This window comes from Condylura cristata, unplaced genomic scaffold (assembly GCF_000260355.1).
Source record: "Condylura cristata isolate star-nosed mole 26May11 unplaced genomic scaffold, ConCri1.0 scaffold00041, whole genome shotgun sequence".
Lineage (NCBI taxonomy): Eukaryota > Metazoa > Chordata > Mammalia > Eulipotyphla > Talpidae > Condylura > Condylura cristata.
Window position 1 is genome coordinate 294,931 of NW_004567142.1, and position 15,184 is coordinate 310,114.

Genomic DNA, 15,184 nt, shown 5'->3' on the forward strand with positions numbered 1-15,184 from the left:
GCCATCTCGGGCACCTTCGGGAGCTTCATCTCAGAAAGCTTCATGTCTGCAACTTTGGGGAGCTGCACCCCTGGGAGGTGCATGTCTGGCACGGCCATCTCAGGCACTTTGGGGAGCTTCATTTCTGCAACTTTGGGGAGCTGCACCTCTGGGAGCTGCATGTCCGGCACGGCCATCTCGGGCACCTTCGGGAGCTTCATCTCTGGAACTTTCGGCAGCTGCACCTCTGGGAGTTGCACATCTGGAAGGGCAGCCTCAGGCATTTTCGGGAGCTTGACATCAGGGGCCTTGGGCAGCCTCATCTCAGGCCCCTTGGGCACCTTGATCTCAGGCACTGAGACCCCAATGCCAAAGGAGGGCATCTTGATGCTGGGCAGTTTCAGCTTGCTCTCAGCCTCAGGGGCGGTGGGGCGGGGCTCCAGGCGAGAAAGCCCGAAGGTGGGCATTCGGAGTTTGGGCCCCTTTGCCCTGGTCTCTGGGCTGCCCTTGGCCACTTTGACCTCAGCAACTTCCTTTCCTCGAGCCCCAAAGAGAGGGAAACTGAGGCGGGATGTCTTCAGGGCCACCTCAGGCACCTCTCCTCGGGCCTCTAGCTCTTTGCCCGGCAAGGTCAGGTCCACTCCCACGGCAGGCGCTGCCACATCCAGGGTGGGCACCACCACCGTCGCGGCCCCTTCTCGGGACTCCAGGCAGGGAAGTGTGGGCAACGTGGGTAGAGAGGGCAAGGTGGGCAGCTCCACTTGGGGCACCTGGATCCCTCCGGCCGTAGGCTCCACAGCAGGTGCAGCAGGGGCTCCCAGCCCCAGAGTCGGCAAGTGAAGGGCAAAGCCCCCAGCTGCTGCCTCGGCTGCTGCGGCCACCTCTCCCGGACCCTTGGGGGCTGAGACCTGAGGGACACCCACCTCAGCCCCTGGCAGCCGAGGCCCAACCAGCTCCACTTGGGGGGCTATGAAGCGGGCGCCTGCTGCCGCTTCAGCCTCCGCCTTGGCCTTTCTGGGGGGAGGAGCGGCAGCCGCCAGCCGGGCTATATGAGCCTCTTCAGCCACTTCTCGGACTCGCAGCCGAGGCAGCTGGAGGCGCCGGCGGGTGGGGGCAGCTGCGACAGGACCCTTGACAACCTCAGCTTTGAGGCCCCGACGCAGACGGGAGAACTTGGGGAAGGAGAATTCCACGTCAACAGGGGACAGCTCTGCAGGGGCCCCCAGGGCCCCAGGCATCATCATCATCTTCTTCTTCACGGGGGACAGACTCTGGATGTTCTGGGGAGAGAGGAGAGAGGCGGGAGGCGGTGGGACAGTGGGAGGCCCAGGGTGAACAGGGGAGCCCCACCCGGTATTGGACCAGGCTGGGGAAGCATCTTGTCCCCCAAACACTAGCCCCACTTCCTGCCGTCGTTTCACCATTACTGCCTCAGAAAGCAAAGACAGTCATTTAAAGTCTCAACAAGAGTCCAACAGGAGAGCAGGAGCTGATGGTGAGGATGTCTCTCCGAGGTGGGTGAGGGCCCTGATCTGGGATGGGTGCGACCCCTCCCCAAGGAGGAGTTTAGGGGCAAGAACAGGAGGCAGAGGTGAGATTAGCAATGGGTTAGTGACAAGACGGAGGAGGAGGCTGGCCCAAGGTGTGGGGGTACAGGGCTCACGGTGCAGAGACAGGATCGCCCGGGCAGTTCAGGGCCAGGACCGGGGCCGGGCTAAGCACGCGTACCAGCTTGGCCACCTTGGCCCGTGGGCCTTTGATCTCGTAGCCGGCCACAGTGCCAGGCCGCAGCGCCAGGTCCCCGGTGGGCACAGTGCGCTTTAGGCAGAAGGAGACTTTGTAAGGCTCGGCGCATTGCAGCAGACGTAATGCGTCCTCGTACTTGAAGTTCTCGAAGAAAACGCGGGCGCTCAGCAGCTGGTCCCCTGCAGGTGAGGAGGTGGTGGGCAGGGCAGTGAGTCGCAGACGCCTGATCACGCTAGCCAGCTCCCAGGGAACCCGCCCCAAGCCTTGGCCCCGCCTTTCCCTGAGCGCTACAGGGAGACGCAAAGTTCCGCCCAGAGAAACCCCGCCCACGCTAACCCCGCCCACAGAGCAAATCCACGCCCACACCAGCCCCGCCCGCGGAGCAAGTCCACGCCCACACCAGCCCCTCCCACCGAGCAAATCCACGCCCACCCAGGCCACGCCTGTCACCTCTCCACAACCCTCCCTTAACCTCACATTTCAGATATTAACTTTACTTCCTTTACTGCGAGTCTAGAATTGGAAGGGAATTTCCAGAAGTTCCCACCCCACCTACTCACACCCCAACTCCTGTGGCAACTTATATTCCACTGGCTACCTGTCCCCTCACCTCTCCACCTGTCCAACCCCCACCCCCAGCTCAGGTTAATCCCGCTCACGGACATCCTCAGGCAATTCTCTTTTCCACATTATTCTCATTAACATACCACATATTGTTATTTCTCCCCTAGAAAGGCTGTATTGACCCTACTCCCCCTGGAAGTCCTACTCCATTTATCTGTCCACCTCGACAACAAGCTTCATCGAGTTATCTGGCTGCGTTATTCCATCTCTCCAACCACAGCAACAGGTTCCCTGCAGTCACCTCCCTGTTGCTAAATCCAAGGACCAAGTCCCAGACTTTTCTGTTTGACCATCCTACCTCTGACCAAACTTCACTCTCTCTTTCATCCCCTTGCGTCACTTCCAGACCTTCACACCTCTGGAACCCCTTCCTCCCAGGTTCTGTGAAGGCACGCTGGCACCGAGTTCAGGTTCGGGCCCTGTCTTCTCCATCTACCTTCACCCCTTTGAGAAACTCATCTAGATTGATGATGTTAAGATCATAAACAGCAAATCACCACCAAGTGTATCTCAGACGCACACAACCACCTACTCCATCCACAGCTCTCTCTTGGTATCAACAGACACCGTTCACTTAACAGACCCAAACCTCACCCCGATCTTCCTCCAAGTGTACCCCAACCCCAGTGGTCCCTGTTTTCAGCTCTGCCAGCTCCATCTCAGATCAAGAATCCCTGGACATAGCATTGAGCCGTCTCTATCACATCCCATGACCGGTCTGGAAGACACCTCCCTCCAAAATATATCCAGAGTCCAAACCCCTCTCTTCACCTCTGATGACACCATTTTGGCTCTGAGATTCACCATCCCTAACCTGGGTGATCACAGTAGCCTCTTCATTGGTCTTCTTGCTCCCCACCCTGTCCCTAAATTCTACTGCTAATGCAGCAGTTTAACATAATTCATTCACATTCCTCCTCTACTCATAACTGTCCCAATGTAAATCAAATCCTCAACTGGCCTGCAAAGCCCTCTAAAAACTGCCTTCCCTGCCTCATATCTTACTCTCCTCTTCAGTAACTTTTCCCCATCCACACTGGCTTCTTGCTGTTCCTCCAAGAAGCCAAAGCTTAGAGCCTTTGTACAGGCTGTTCCCTCTCTCTGCCTGGAATTCTCTCCCACACAAAGCTGGTGCTAGTACACCTCCTTCTGGCCTTTCCCCTTCTCCTCGTCCACTCGATTTGTTAAAAATTCAGCTTCTGGGCCCACTGTGGTGGCGCAAGCAGTTAAAGTGCAGCACTATGAAGCTATTTGTAACCACTGCAGCACGAGTTTGATTCCCCCCTCCCCAGGGAGGGGACCCACCTGGTGCAGCAGACCTCTCCTGTCTCACCCACTGCTCCCCTCAGCAGTGTACTTCGTCCATCTGCCTGTTCTGCTCCCCACTCTGTCTCTGGTGAAGCCTCTCACCCCCGCACCTCTGACCTGTACCCCAGTTCTTGTATGTATAAATAAATAAATCTTCTTTAAATTCAGTTTCCCTCCTGGAATTTGTAGCACTTGTTGCTTTCTAATTGACTATGACATTTACTGATTCTGCTTAAATATGTCTCTCCCACTAGAATGTAAGCCCTCTAAGTGCACAGTGTGTGTCTGATTTGTTCACTGCAGTAGCCCAGGTATTTAGAATAATGTCTGGAAATAGAAGGAGCTTAATAAATAGTTATTGCATGAATCAATCACATCAGCGTCATCCACCGTTCCAAAAACAGCCCTCACTAAGCTCTCCTCTCCACCCCCTCCAAGTTAACTCCACCTTTTTTCCAGCCCCAACAACAAAAACAATAACTAGCACCTAGTGCTTACTAGGTGCCATTTAGCTACGTTGCTAAGTGTTTTCAAATACTGACTCATCTCATCCACATAATATCCGATGAAGTTACTAAAATTATTCCCATTTCAGAGACAGAAAAACCGAGGCACAGAAAACACACAAACCAGTAAAGATCGAGGATTGGAACCGTGACAATAAACCTGTACAGCCGGTTCCAAGCGAACACCGGCCCCACACACGTCCCGTGCCCAGGGGCGAACCCCTCCTCCCGGCCGGCCACCCCGCCCCCTGGGCGGCCCCGCCCCGGCCGCCACACCCACCTTCCTGCAGGCTGAGGCTGCGGGCGGCCGGCGAGTCCTCGCGCAGCTCGCGCACGAAGATCCCCTCCTTGCCGCCGCCCGCCACGTTGATGCCGCTGACTCCCGTGTGCGCCTCAGTCTCCACGATGATCTCCACCAGCTCCGTCCGCCTCAGCTCCTGCCGTGGGAGGCGAGGGGTGGCCGTGGGGCACTGTGGCCGGCTGTCGCCCGGGGCCTGCCATTGCCCTCAAAGCGACTCCTAAACGGGTCGGCGGGGCGCAAGCCCCTCGGCCCGACCTAGGCACCCACTCTGCCATGTTCCTTTTAAGCAAGGGGCCCAACGGCTCTGCCGGCTCGCTGGCCTCGCGGAGTCCCCGGAGGCCGTGTCTGGAGGGGCGGGGCGGGGGTGGCGAGGAGAGGCGGGGTAGGGGAGCCTCGAGGGTGCGGGTGCGGTGACCGAGGCAGGTGGGCACGGAAGGGCCGGAAGTGCCCTCGGGGGCGGGGCCCGCTCGTGGGGCGGAGCTGTGGTGGGCGGGGTCTCTTGTGGGGCGGGGTCAGGTAGTGGGCGGGGCCTCTTGTGGGGCGGGGCTAGAGACTGAGCATGCCCGAAAGCCGGGACAATCCAGGTACAGAAGTGTGCCAGAGATGGAGAGGGCTGTGCTTTGAGTATGTGTGGAGACGGCAGGCACCCAAGTCTGAGGGCAAGTTTGAACTATAGGGTGGGGTTGAGGAAGGGATTCCATGGAAAGGGCTGGAAACAAGTGATGAGGGAGGGGGCGGGCTGGGTGGGGGCGGGACTGGCCGCCTTGGAGACTTGAATGTGTGTGACACTGTGCCCTATTGTGGACTCTCTGACCCCAAGACCTGCATCACGCCCATGGGAGAGGGAATCCAGGGAATGGGAGGGGGGTGTGGGTAACGAGACTGGTATCCCTGGTATTTACTGTAAATGGTGCTAACCTGGCTCTGGCCCAGTGGACATTCACAATGGGGCTTTCCAGAAGAGGTCGTGAAAGACCACACAACCATTTAGAAACCCAATCTGCTGTGGAGAGTGGGGGAGTAGCCCTGTGAAGCTGGGTGACAGGGGTGCACCGAAAGGAATCACTGATTGTGAACCAGGACCCAATGCAACAGGGAGCCAGGAGGTACTGTGATTGCCTGAGTGCCTTCATGCCAGGAGTCGAGGCCAGGACTTGGAGCAGGGAAAGCAGCTCTGGGCCAGATACCCTAGAGCAGAGGCTTCCAGCATGGAGGGAAGGGTGCCTGCAAAAGTAAACCCCCTCTGTGCGGGGGCCCTGCTAGGAGCAGTCGAATGCCAGGTCTCTGTCTCCGGAACTGACACCATTGATGTCCAAGGGGCTTGCCTAGGCTCCAGGTCCCTCAGAGATGGGGACCATTGCCTTATTTGTGTCCTTGCCCCCCAAATCTGTGCCCCCAACCCGGGCCCCACAAGGCCCTCTTGTAGGTTATGCAGATGCTTACCTCAGCACTGCGACTCCTGGCCTCCATGGCGCTGCTGGGGCTCACCTGGGCTCCAGACTCCTGCTTCCTCTCTTCCTTCTGCTGCAGGAACAGCTTTAGTTCCGCATGGAGCAGCTGCCTCGGAGCCTGGGGGGGACAGGGATGGGGGCTTGAGAGCAGCAGAGGATGGGGAGCCACTGAGAGGGAAAGCCCCGGGGGGGTATCAGAAGGGGAGAGAGCCATCCCCCAGCCACTTTCTCACCGCTGCCTGGGCGCAAGCACCCTCTCTTAACAGATGCCCAGCCGGGGTGCTGCGAAGTTGTCCGCTGGGCTCGTGCCCTTCCTCTGGGGTCTTGCTGCCTACCAGGAAGAGACCAGAACGTGAGGCTGCAGGCAGGCTACGCGGAGCAAGGAGGGACGTGGGGCACAAGCCAGTGCTCACCTCAGGGTCACCTTCAGCTCCTGGGGCCTCTTGGGTCCGGGGCTCTAAGAAGAATGACATGAGTGTTATGAGCCGGCACCCAGTGCATGCACCTGAGTGCCTGACCTTCTGTGCTTTGCCAGTGCCCTCTCCAGTGCACATGGTAGACTGAGGCTGGGAGACCTTTACCCAGCGACACAGCTGGAAGGCAAACAGTGAAACTGAAACTGACTTCTAGACCTGGACAGCAGAGCCCTGAGCCGGCCAGTCACCGGGCTCACCAGGGGCACCAGATTCACTATAAAATAATTATGACCACTTGCGTGTCCTCCCCTCTTCTGTGCCTGGGCTTCCTTACGCATAAACGGGGAGAGTGAGCGCACTCTCGGATGGAGCCGCTGAGGGGATGAGTGAGTTAGCAAGTCGGAAGGGCCAGGCACAGGGCAGGCACTTCACCAACCCCTTGCCGTCACTGTCACTAAGAATTTCAGTGGTTCTGACCTCGTGTCAAGTGTCCCACGGGGGCCACGGACCTCAACACACACTGTGAGGTCAGCACCGTCACTGAGCCGGTGACCCGAGAAGACACCTGAGGTGGGGGGTGGGGCGGGAGGTCACTTCCCCAGGTCACAGTGGCTACTAGACTGGACGCTCCAGGCCCAGAAGGCTGGAGCCCTACCTACCCTGGGCCAAGTATGGGTGGAAAGAGCCCCAAGATGTTCTCTTTTCTCGGCACCATGGAAACCCCACCCCCCCTCAGGGAGGCTGAGAACGGTGTTCAGGGTCACATGGCCCAGGGAGGAGGAGGCAGAGCTCAGTTTGTGTCCCTTGCCCCTCCCCCCAGGCCCTCCTGGGGAAATGGGGATGGATACTGTCCTCCCCACCCCCGATTCTGGCCTTGTCCTCCCGGCCCCCACCTGGCATGCCAGCTGCCAACCCCCACTTGACAGAAAGGTCAGGCCTCACGCGGCACATTCCCTGAAACAATGGCCCGTCTGCTGCGCCAGGTCACATTCCGCCCCTGCCCACCCACCCCCAGCCACACAATGGCCCTTCAGAGCCCACCACTGGCCGGGGGAGAGGCGTGGGGACCCCTCAGTGCTCCCGCTGTACCCGCTCCACTGGCTGGCCCCTGTGTCTCCTCGGGGTTGGGCTCTCCGTGCCCTCCCCTGAGCCTCCAGGCCCTCCTCAGAACTGGGCCCCATTCCGGCACTCAAGGGCCCTGACCCATGGCCATCAGCCTGGACATGGTGGCTGTTTTAGGAGTGGAGACAGGTTCAGAAAGGGGAAGTGACCCATTGGGGCACACAGCTAGGGCCAGTGTGCTTGACCTCAGTTCCGCACCTGAACTTGCACTGGTGGCTCTGAGGGCCGGAGGAGGCTCAGACAGCGAGATACCTGGGACACACGCTGGCTTGGGCAGAGGGGGCTCAGGGTGCCAGAAATAGGCATTTTTAAAGGAACCTCACTGGTCTCAATCCTGGACTGGGCAGATACTTTATGGATACGGCCATATGGCACCCCATTGATGAGAAAATGAGAATTAAGGGACAAATAGGTACAGTGATGGGGCCAGGACTGGAACCCAGGTCTGAAAACCTAACTCAGTCCCTGACACAATGTAGCATCCCAAGGCTGGGCTGGGAGAAGCATGGTGCTTGCAGGAGTGAGTGGAGATGGGGCGGTGTGTGTGTGGGTAGGGGGAGCCCTGAGCCACTCAGGCTGGCTTCAAGCCTGGGCAGCAAGGGTCACACCCAGAGGCTGGCACAGGAAGCTCAGCGGGGTGGGGGCCCAGAGTACCCTCCCTCCCATCCCTGCCCAGGACAGCTGCCCAGCCCAGGTTATATTTAGCCCAACTGTGCCCTTCCTGAGCCATGCATCCAGCTCCTGGGTTGGGGTGAGGGCAGCTTAGGAAGGAAGCCCACCCCACCCGGGGAACTCTCTGTTCCCAGCTTTGCCCATCCCACTAGGCAGGAGATAGAGGGATCTGATGGGGTCCCCGTGTTGAAGCAAGGCACAGCAGGACTTTCCAGATGCCAAGGACCAATTTCTTAAGAGGTCACTGTGGCACACTGGCCTGTACTCCCTGGGACAGAATTCCAGAGTTTCCAGAATTTTCAAAGCCCCCTCCCCCAATTACTTGAGCATTTACTATTTGCAAAGACATTTTCCTGCCATTCTGCCTGGGAAGGTAGAAGGCAGACATTCACTTCAGATGCCCTCATGCCCTTCAGAGTGGCTGGGGTGAGGGTTGTCAGTCAGGCGCTGCACACCCTGACTGATGGAGCCTGATGGATTCTCTTCTCTGCCCTCTGCACCTCTTCCCACTGTCCCATCTGACAGCTTCATTTGGGAATTTGCCCCTCCCAGAGCCTTGGCTTCCCCAATCTGTAGTGGGGTGCCCTCAGCAATGGGAGTGGGGGGCTCACCTGACTCATTCCAAGCTCCTGGATTATCTGAAGCCAACAGGCAGGGAGTGGGGGGCTGCCATGGCTTCTGGCTACCTCTATTGGTCCCTGTACCAGCATAACACTTGGGGCCTCTCTCTGTAGAATGGAGCCAGTAAGAGTGGCTTTGAGGCCCTCCTGGGTGGCACAACAGGTTAAAGCGCAGCACTATGACACTAGCCACAGCCACCTCAGCACAAACTCCATCCTGGGCCCAGGGAGTGACCCACATGGCGCAGCAGACCTCTCCTGAAACATCCGCTGGCCCCTCAGCAGTGGATTTCAGTCCATCTGCCTGTTCTGCTCCCCACTTTGTTTCTGGTGAATCCTCTCACCCCCCACACCTCTGGGCTGTACCCCAGTTCCGTATGCGTAAATAAAGAAATCTTTAAAAAAAAGAGTGTCTTTGAGGCGCTCCAAGGAGCACCCCCAGTGTATAGTAAGCGCTCAAGCAATGTAAACTGAGGGGCTGCACATCTCCCATCACCTCATATCTAGACTTTGGCCCAGCTGCTCCCCTACTATAGAGGAACTTTGGGGGAAGGACAAAATCCAGCCGGGCACCAATCTGCTACCCACAGGAGCAGCCTGTTGGCACTGCATGCTAGGGCCATAAGCCCCGGGGCTGCTGTTCCCCCTTACCAGGAGGCATTCCTTACGGCACATCAGCACGTCAGCGCCGTGAGGCAGTCTGCTCACTCAGAGCCGGGGAAGCTGAGGCACAAAGGGTGAAAGCATCTTCGCCAAGCATCAGGAGAGGGAGAAGTAGGGATCTGAACCCAGGGGCTGGCCCCAAATTCTGCCCCTAGAGCTCCGTACCATCCTGCCTCCTGCGCCCCAGGGAGCCTCCCAGGACCTCCCAGGACCCGGGTCTCCTTCCCAAGGCTTCTCAGCCTAATGGGGAGGGATATAGCCAGCTGATCTCTTACCGCCTGGTCTCCAGACACCTCGAGAGCTCCCGGTCTGTCTGCTCAGCCCCAGCCCGCTGCTGGGGGGGAAAAGGCCTGGGGAGGGGGAGGGCAAGACCCCGGTCATTGGCTGCTGTGGTGTGACATCACCAGGGGGTGGGTGGTGGGGAAACAAACTTCCCCGTCGCCAACTACTTCCATCCTGCGACAGGGTGGGGGAACCACAGGACGCCACCTCTCCCTCCTTGGGCTAACAGCTCCACCAAGAGCCTGCCCCCCACTCATGTGCGTGTTGCTACCCCCACGTGGAGACTCAGACCCACTGGGGTACCACTCTATCCTGGCTTCCGGACACCCCGACATGGTCCTGCTGGTTCTTGAAGCCCCTAAAATAAATTCCTCCCTTCCCTCACCCCATCAATTTTTGGGTTCAAATCCCAGCTCAGCCTTTTCCTGCAGAGTTTCTCTGGGCCTCCATCACAGCCCCCACCTCAGGGGGCTCTTACAGAGGCTAAAATCTTTCCACAGTGCCTGGCAGCAAGCGAGTGCTACCTCTAAGTATTCTTATTCACCCAAATGAAGAAGCTGGCGAGGGACCAGCTGCCTGATCAGGGGCTTTTGGCCCGAGTGAAGCAGAGCCGAGGGGAACCTTTGTTTCATGTAGTTTGCATTTGGGGGGAAACTATCACATGCTAAAGGCCATACAAGGCACCCAAAAATTGAGGGGCAAGATGAACAGGTTGTGCCCAAATTTTAACTATACCGCCAGGAGGTGGTGCAACTGGAGTTCCAGTTCTGGGGTACCTCAAGGAACCCCAAATACTCTCCTTTCCCCTTCATTTAACAACCAGGAGGCTCAGAGGAGTAAGTGACATCCACAGCTGGTAATTGGTAGCCTTGGGTTTGTACCCAGCCCTGTTCAACTCCCCAGCAGCCATCAGGCCCCTGGCCTGCAGTCTGCCCTGACTCACCAGAATCTGGGGGGCAGCACAAGAATACCCACATACCTCATGCACCCACCAGGCAGCTGCCTCAGATGCTCTCGGTGCTCAGAACCCAGCTCTGAGGCAGCGGCTGGGATAAGGCTGGGGATTACCCCCAAAATGCAGGTCAGCAGCTCTCCTGCCCCACTGTCCAGCCAGCCACTATCACCAGGCCCCCAGCTCTGTTGGAGAGATAGCCCCTCATACCAGATCAGCTGGCCCCGCTGCTGCCCCATCCTCCTCCTCAACCACAGTAAGGTTAGGGTGGGCCTAGTCCCAAGGGAATAGGGGACCGGGAAGGGATTGGCAAGATCCCAAAATGCTAGGGCCCTCCTCCCTTCTCTCTAAAATGCCCCCTGCCCACTCTCAGCCGCTGGGGAAGGCAGGAATGTGCTGAGCTCTGGAAAATGCCTTCCAGAACTGGCAGCCACCGAGGACTGGGGTTTGACCGGATCCCGCCAGAACCCTCCTCCCAGAGGGGTGGAAGGGACCATGTGGTCAGAGCCGCTGGTGGGCCTGGCAGGACCCTCATCCCACTGCAGTGTTTCTCTCATTCACTGATTCATTCCAAGATTCATGTGTTTGTTTATTCATTCAACAAACAACCACAGCTCTTGTTTGGTGGCAGACTCTGCTGGGCACGGAGCAACAGACCTGGATTCACCCTGGAGGACAGTCTCAGGAAGGTTTCCTGCAAGAGGTGACATCTGAAGTTAGGCTAGGAAGCTCAGGAGGAGGAAATCAGTAAAAAGGTAAGGTGGGGGGGTTCCAGGCAGAGGGACAAACTGGGCGAAGCACCAGAGGTAAGAAAGGGAGTATAGTTCCTAGTCCTGTGTCAGCAGCCAGCAGGTGCCCAATCTGGTGCCCAGTCCCCTTGCCAGGAACACAGTGCTACCCCGGGATGGCACTCACAGGGTCACCATCCAGCAGGTAAACACATCCAGAATGGTCAGGGTGGTGATGAGGGAATCAGAGACAGACAAGTCAGGGAGTCCAGGGAAGGTGCCTGGTCCAACCTAGGAAGGGAAACCAGGGAAAGCTTCCTGGAGGAGGGGACATGTGAGCTGAGACTTGAATGAGCCATAGGAACCAGGCAAGAGAAGCGGGAGGGGCGACAGTTTCATGGGCAGAGGGAGCAGCCTTTGCTAAGGACTGGTATTCAGAGAGAGTTCAGCTCATATGAAATTTCTGGGGGTCACTAACAGCTGGAAACTGAGTCCATGTTCATGGGTGTCTCCAGAGCCAAAAAAGGAGCCCCTTCCCTATATCTTCTTGTTTAATACATTTATATATTTTAAAGATTTATTTATGCATACAGAACTGGGGGTACAGGCCAGAGGGGTTGGGGGTGAGAGGATTCACCAGAGACAGAGTGGGTGGGGAGCAGAACAGGCAGATGGACAAAGGACAGTGCTGAGGGGAGCAGTGGAGGAGACAGGAGAGGTCTGCCCCACCCTTTGGCTGTGGGTAGCTTCACAGTGCTTCGCTTTAACCATCTGCACCACCGGGGGCCCTCATTTATGAATTTATTTACCAGTTATTCACAAACATCTCCTCTGTGTCTATCCCTGGGCTGGAGTCAGCAGTGACCATGACAGTGTCCTCATGGAATTCACAATCGAGGACAAAGACGAAGACAGACATTCAAGTGATCAATGAAGCAAACTATGTGCTGTGAGGAATGGATCCAAGTTTGTAAGCGGCACCTGGCACCCTGGTATTCTCAGAAAAATCCCAGTGGACTTCTTGGAGGAAGCAATAGTTATACTGGTACCTGAAGGATACCCAGGAGTTCATGTGGAGCTGCAGGTGGTGGGTAAATCTCAGATAGGGGGAACAGCCTGTGCCAAGTGCCCCTTGAGAACCTGGTGAAAGTGAATGTGTAAGAAGCAGGGTGGGGGGGAGGCCCCAGGTCAGCAGGGCCAGGGGGAAGGGCTGAGACTTTGTCCTGAGAGCTCTGGATATCTACAGGGGGGTAGATTGAGAACTAAGTTTTAAGCACTCAGGTTAGTGTGGGACTACAGGCCAGGCTAAGTTGGGAAGAAAATCCACTGTCTCCGCTCAGGGTCAAGCAGACAGGACGGCTGGCTCGTGCCCTCCCGTGCCTACCTGTGCTACCCACTGGGCAGAGAGCAGGTACTGTGCTTGTTCCCAGCCTCAGGGGACAGTCAGTCTTTTGTCGGCTGGAAAGTCTGTGTCTGCTGGCAGGTTAAGGAAGCTTCCTTTCTAGTGGGCTGCACTTTGTCACAGCCCCTCAGTTCCTGTGTGTGTGTGTGTGTGTGTCCCTTGACACACTCTGCCCCTCCTCTCTGTTCTCATTCCTCATCTCAGTCTCTTGTGTCTCTGTGTCTCTGTCTCCTTCTGCGTCTCTGTGACTCTTTGGGGGTATGTCCATGGGAAGCTGAGTTTGTGGGGTGGCACCAGCCTCCTGGTTCCGGCCGAGGCCACCTCGGTAAACACAGGACATCCTGCAGGACAGGGAAGGAGGTGGGAGCTTTTCCTCAGGGACCACCCTCTCCTGACCCAGTCTGAGTTAAGCAGCAGCCGGGCCCCACCCAGTACGCCTCCCTGGGCCCTTCCTTTATCCTACTCCTGCCCACTGCCCTGTGGGCTGAACTACAGTCCTGGGGACCCTGCCCCCTGGATGCCGTCCTGGTGTGTCACGCCAGCCCCTTGCACCCACCATGTCCCTCTCTGACTTCTTCCCTCCTAGTCACCATTCCTGGGCGTCCCCCCCGCCCGTCCCCAAGTCCCTGGCTAGAGCCCTTAGACCCCATCGTGAGCCCCCCAGCCTGTCTCCCCGTCTCCCGTCAGGGGCTGCTCTGTTCCTCCCTAACCTCCCTCCAGGCTGCTGCCTCCACTCTCCCCTGCACCCCACCTCCCCCAGCCAGAGGGCTCGCTTCACTTCCTGACCCCTCATGTTTCCAGAGTAAATCCCCCCATGCAGGGGCCCTGTGCCCTGCCAGCCCCGCCAGCTCCTCACATACCTCTTGCCCCCTCTTCAGTCAAGCCCAGCACTCAAACCCTCAAATTTTTGTAGCGTTCTTCACCAACTAGTTTTACACATGCTGTTCCCTCGGACTAGAATGCTTTTCCCCCTGAACAACAGCTCTCTGAAATGGGTTCTATTACTGTTCTTGCTTACAGCCAAGTACTGTGAGGCTCAGAGAAGTTGTGCCTAGGTCACTCGCACAGCCTCAGAATGGCAAAGCTGACCTCGAAAGGCCAGAGGGCTGGCTTTCCAAGCACAACCTCTGTTCCGAGGCTCTTGAAGTCAGTACTCACTGACCAAGTCTCAGTACTCACCTGACTGCACACCTCAGGCCCAGGTAAATGTTCACTGCACAGTGACTGGGGCAGGGGTGAAGGTGAGCCTTGGAAGGTGACCACGTTCACACCCCAAAAGACGGGCATCAATGCCGAGGACCAAGGGCAGATTTGCTTAGAGCAGGCAGAATAGAAAAAAAAAAAATCTTTGGGTCCTCCCTGGTGGCGCAATGGGTTAAAAACAGCACTGCATGCAAGCCGCAGCCACTTTAGTGTGAGTTCTATCCCCGGCCCAGGAGGTGACCACATGGCGCGGCAGACCTCTCCTGACCTGCCCACGGCTCCCCTCAGCAGTATACTTCCTCAGTCAGCCTGTTCTGCTCTTCACTCTGTCTCTGGTGAATCCTTTTACCGCCCCTGCACCTCTGGCCTGTACCCCAGTGCTGTATGCATAAATAAATACATCTTTAAAAAGAAATTCATAAATCTTTGCTGAATGAGAGAAAGAAAGAAGGAAGGAGGGAGTGAAAAGAAGAAGCCCAAGGATAACTGGTCATCACTTTCCTAGGTGTGGGCGGAGCGAAGTGTGTGTGTGTGTTGGGGGTCCCTATGAAGGCCTCTGGAGGGGAGGAGCTGGCTGGGGCGGGTATCGAGGTCTGGAGACAGAGTCTCTGTGAAAAGAAGCAGCAGCAGCAGCCCCAGGCCTGGGCTCAGCCAGGAATGGTGTGGGCCCTGGAATTTGCTGGCTGAGGTAGAGCGGCCTCCTGGGTGGGGCCTGAGGGCGGAGGGGCGTAACCATAGGAGGGTCAGACTTGGGGAGAGGGTCAAGTCCTCAGGCAGAAGCTGTTCACAAACTTGAAGACACCAGGGGGTGGGTGGGCCTGATCTAGCCCTATGCTGCTTTGTGCAAAGGCACAGCCCCCCTTCCTCAAGCTGCCCTAATAAATGTGACCCCACAGCCCACAGCACTCACGGTGGCCCTTACATGTGGAATCCATGTGCAGTGCACAACCTGCACACCTGTACACAGAGGCTCCTGGGAGAAGGCTCATTGTGGGTCTTGGGTCGTGCAGGCCCAGGGGTAGGAGGGTACACCATTCGCACGTGGATAGGCTGTCTGCATCAGCGCAGGTCACAGAGGACCCCCCCAGTATGGCACCCTGAGATATCAGAAAGTACCCAGGGCTGTTGTAAACAGGAGCACTGTTGGCTTGCCGCGGGAAGGCTCCTTCATTCCTGTAGCCTCACAGACCCCCAACTGGGCACCAGGGG

The 15,184-nt window shown here is 57.5% G+C and overlaps 1 protein-coding gene across 2 annotated transcripts in view; it reads right to left on the bottom strand.

Annotated features, from left to right (window-relative positions):
* Positions 1 to 9,768, bottom strand: part of PRX (periaxin) — a 12,810-nt gene extending 3,042 nt beyond the window's left edge. The window contains exons 1-8 of one of the 2 annotated variants that reach the window (XM_012733757.1): positions 9,684 to 9,768; positions 6,329 to 6,372; positions 6,149 to 6,246; positions 5,908 to 6,033; positions 4,444 to 4,600; positions 1,708 to 1,904; positions 201 to 1,259; positions 6 to 29 (exon numbers count right to left, since the gene is read on the bottom strand). In XM_012733757.1, the coding sequence (XP_012589211.1) occupies positions 6 to 29; positions 201 to 1,259; positions 1,708 to 1,904; positions 4,444 to 4,600; positions 5,908 to 5,934 (1,464 nt within the window). In that variant the 5' untranslated portion in view covers positions 5,935 to 6,033; positions 6,149 to 6,246; positions 6,329 to 6,372; positions 9,684 to 9,768. Of the gene's footprint in view, positions 1 to 5; positions 1,260 to 1,707; positions 1,905 to 4,443; positions 4,601 to 5,907; positions 6,034 to 6,148; positions 6,247 to 6,328; positions 6,373 to 9,683 lie in introns of both variants that reach the window. The other variant, XM_004694127.2, reaches the window with a different exon arrangement.
* Positions 9,769 to 15,184: the final 5,416 nt, after the last annotated feature.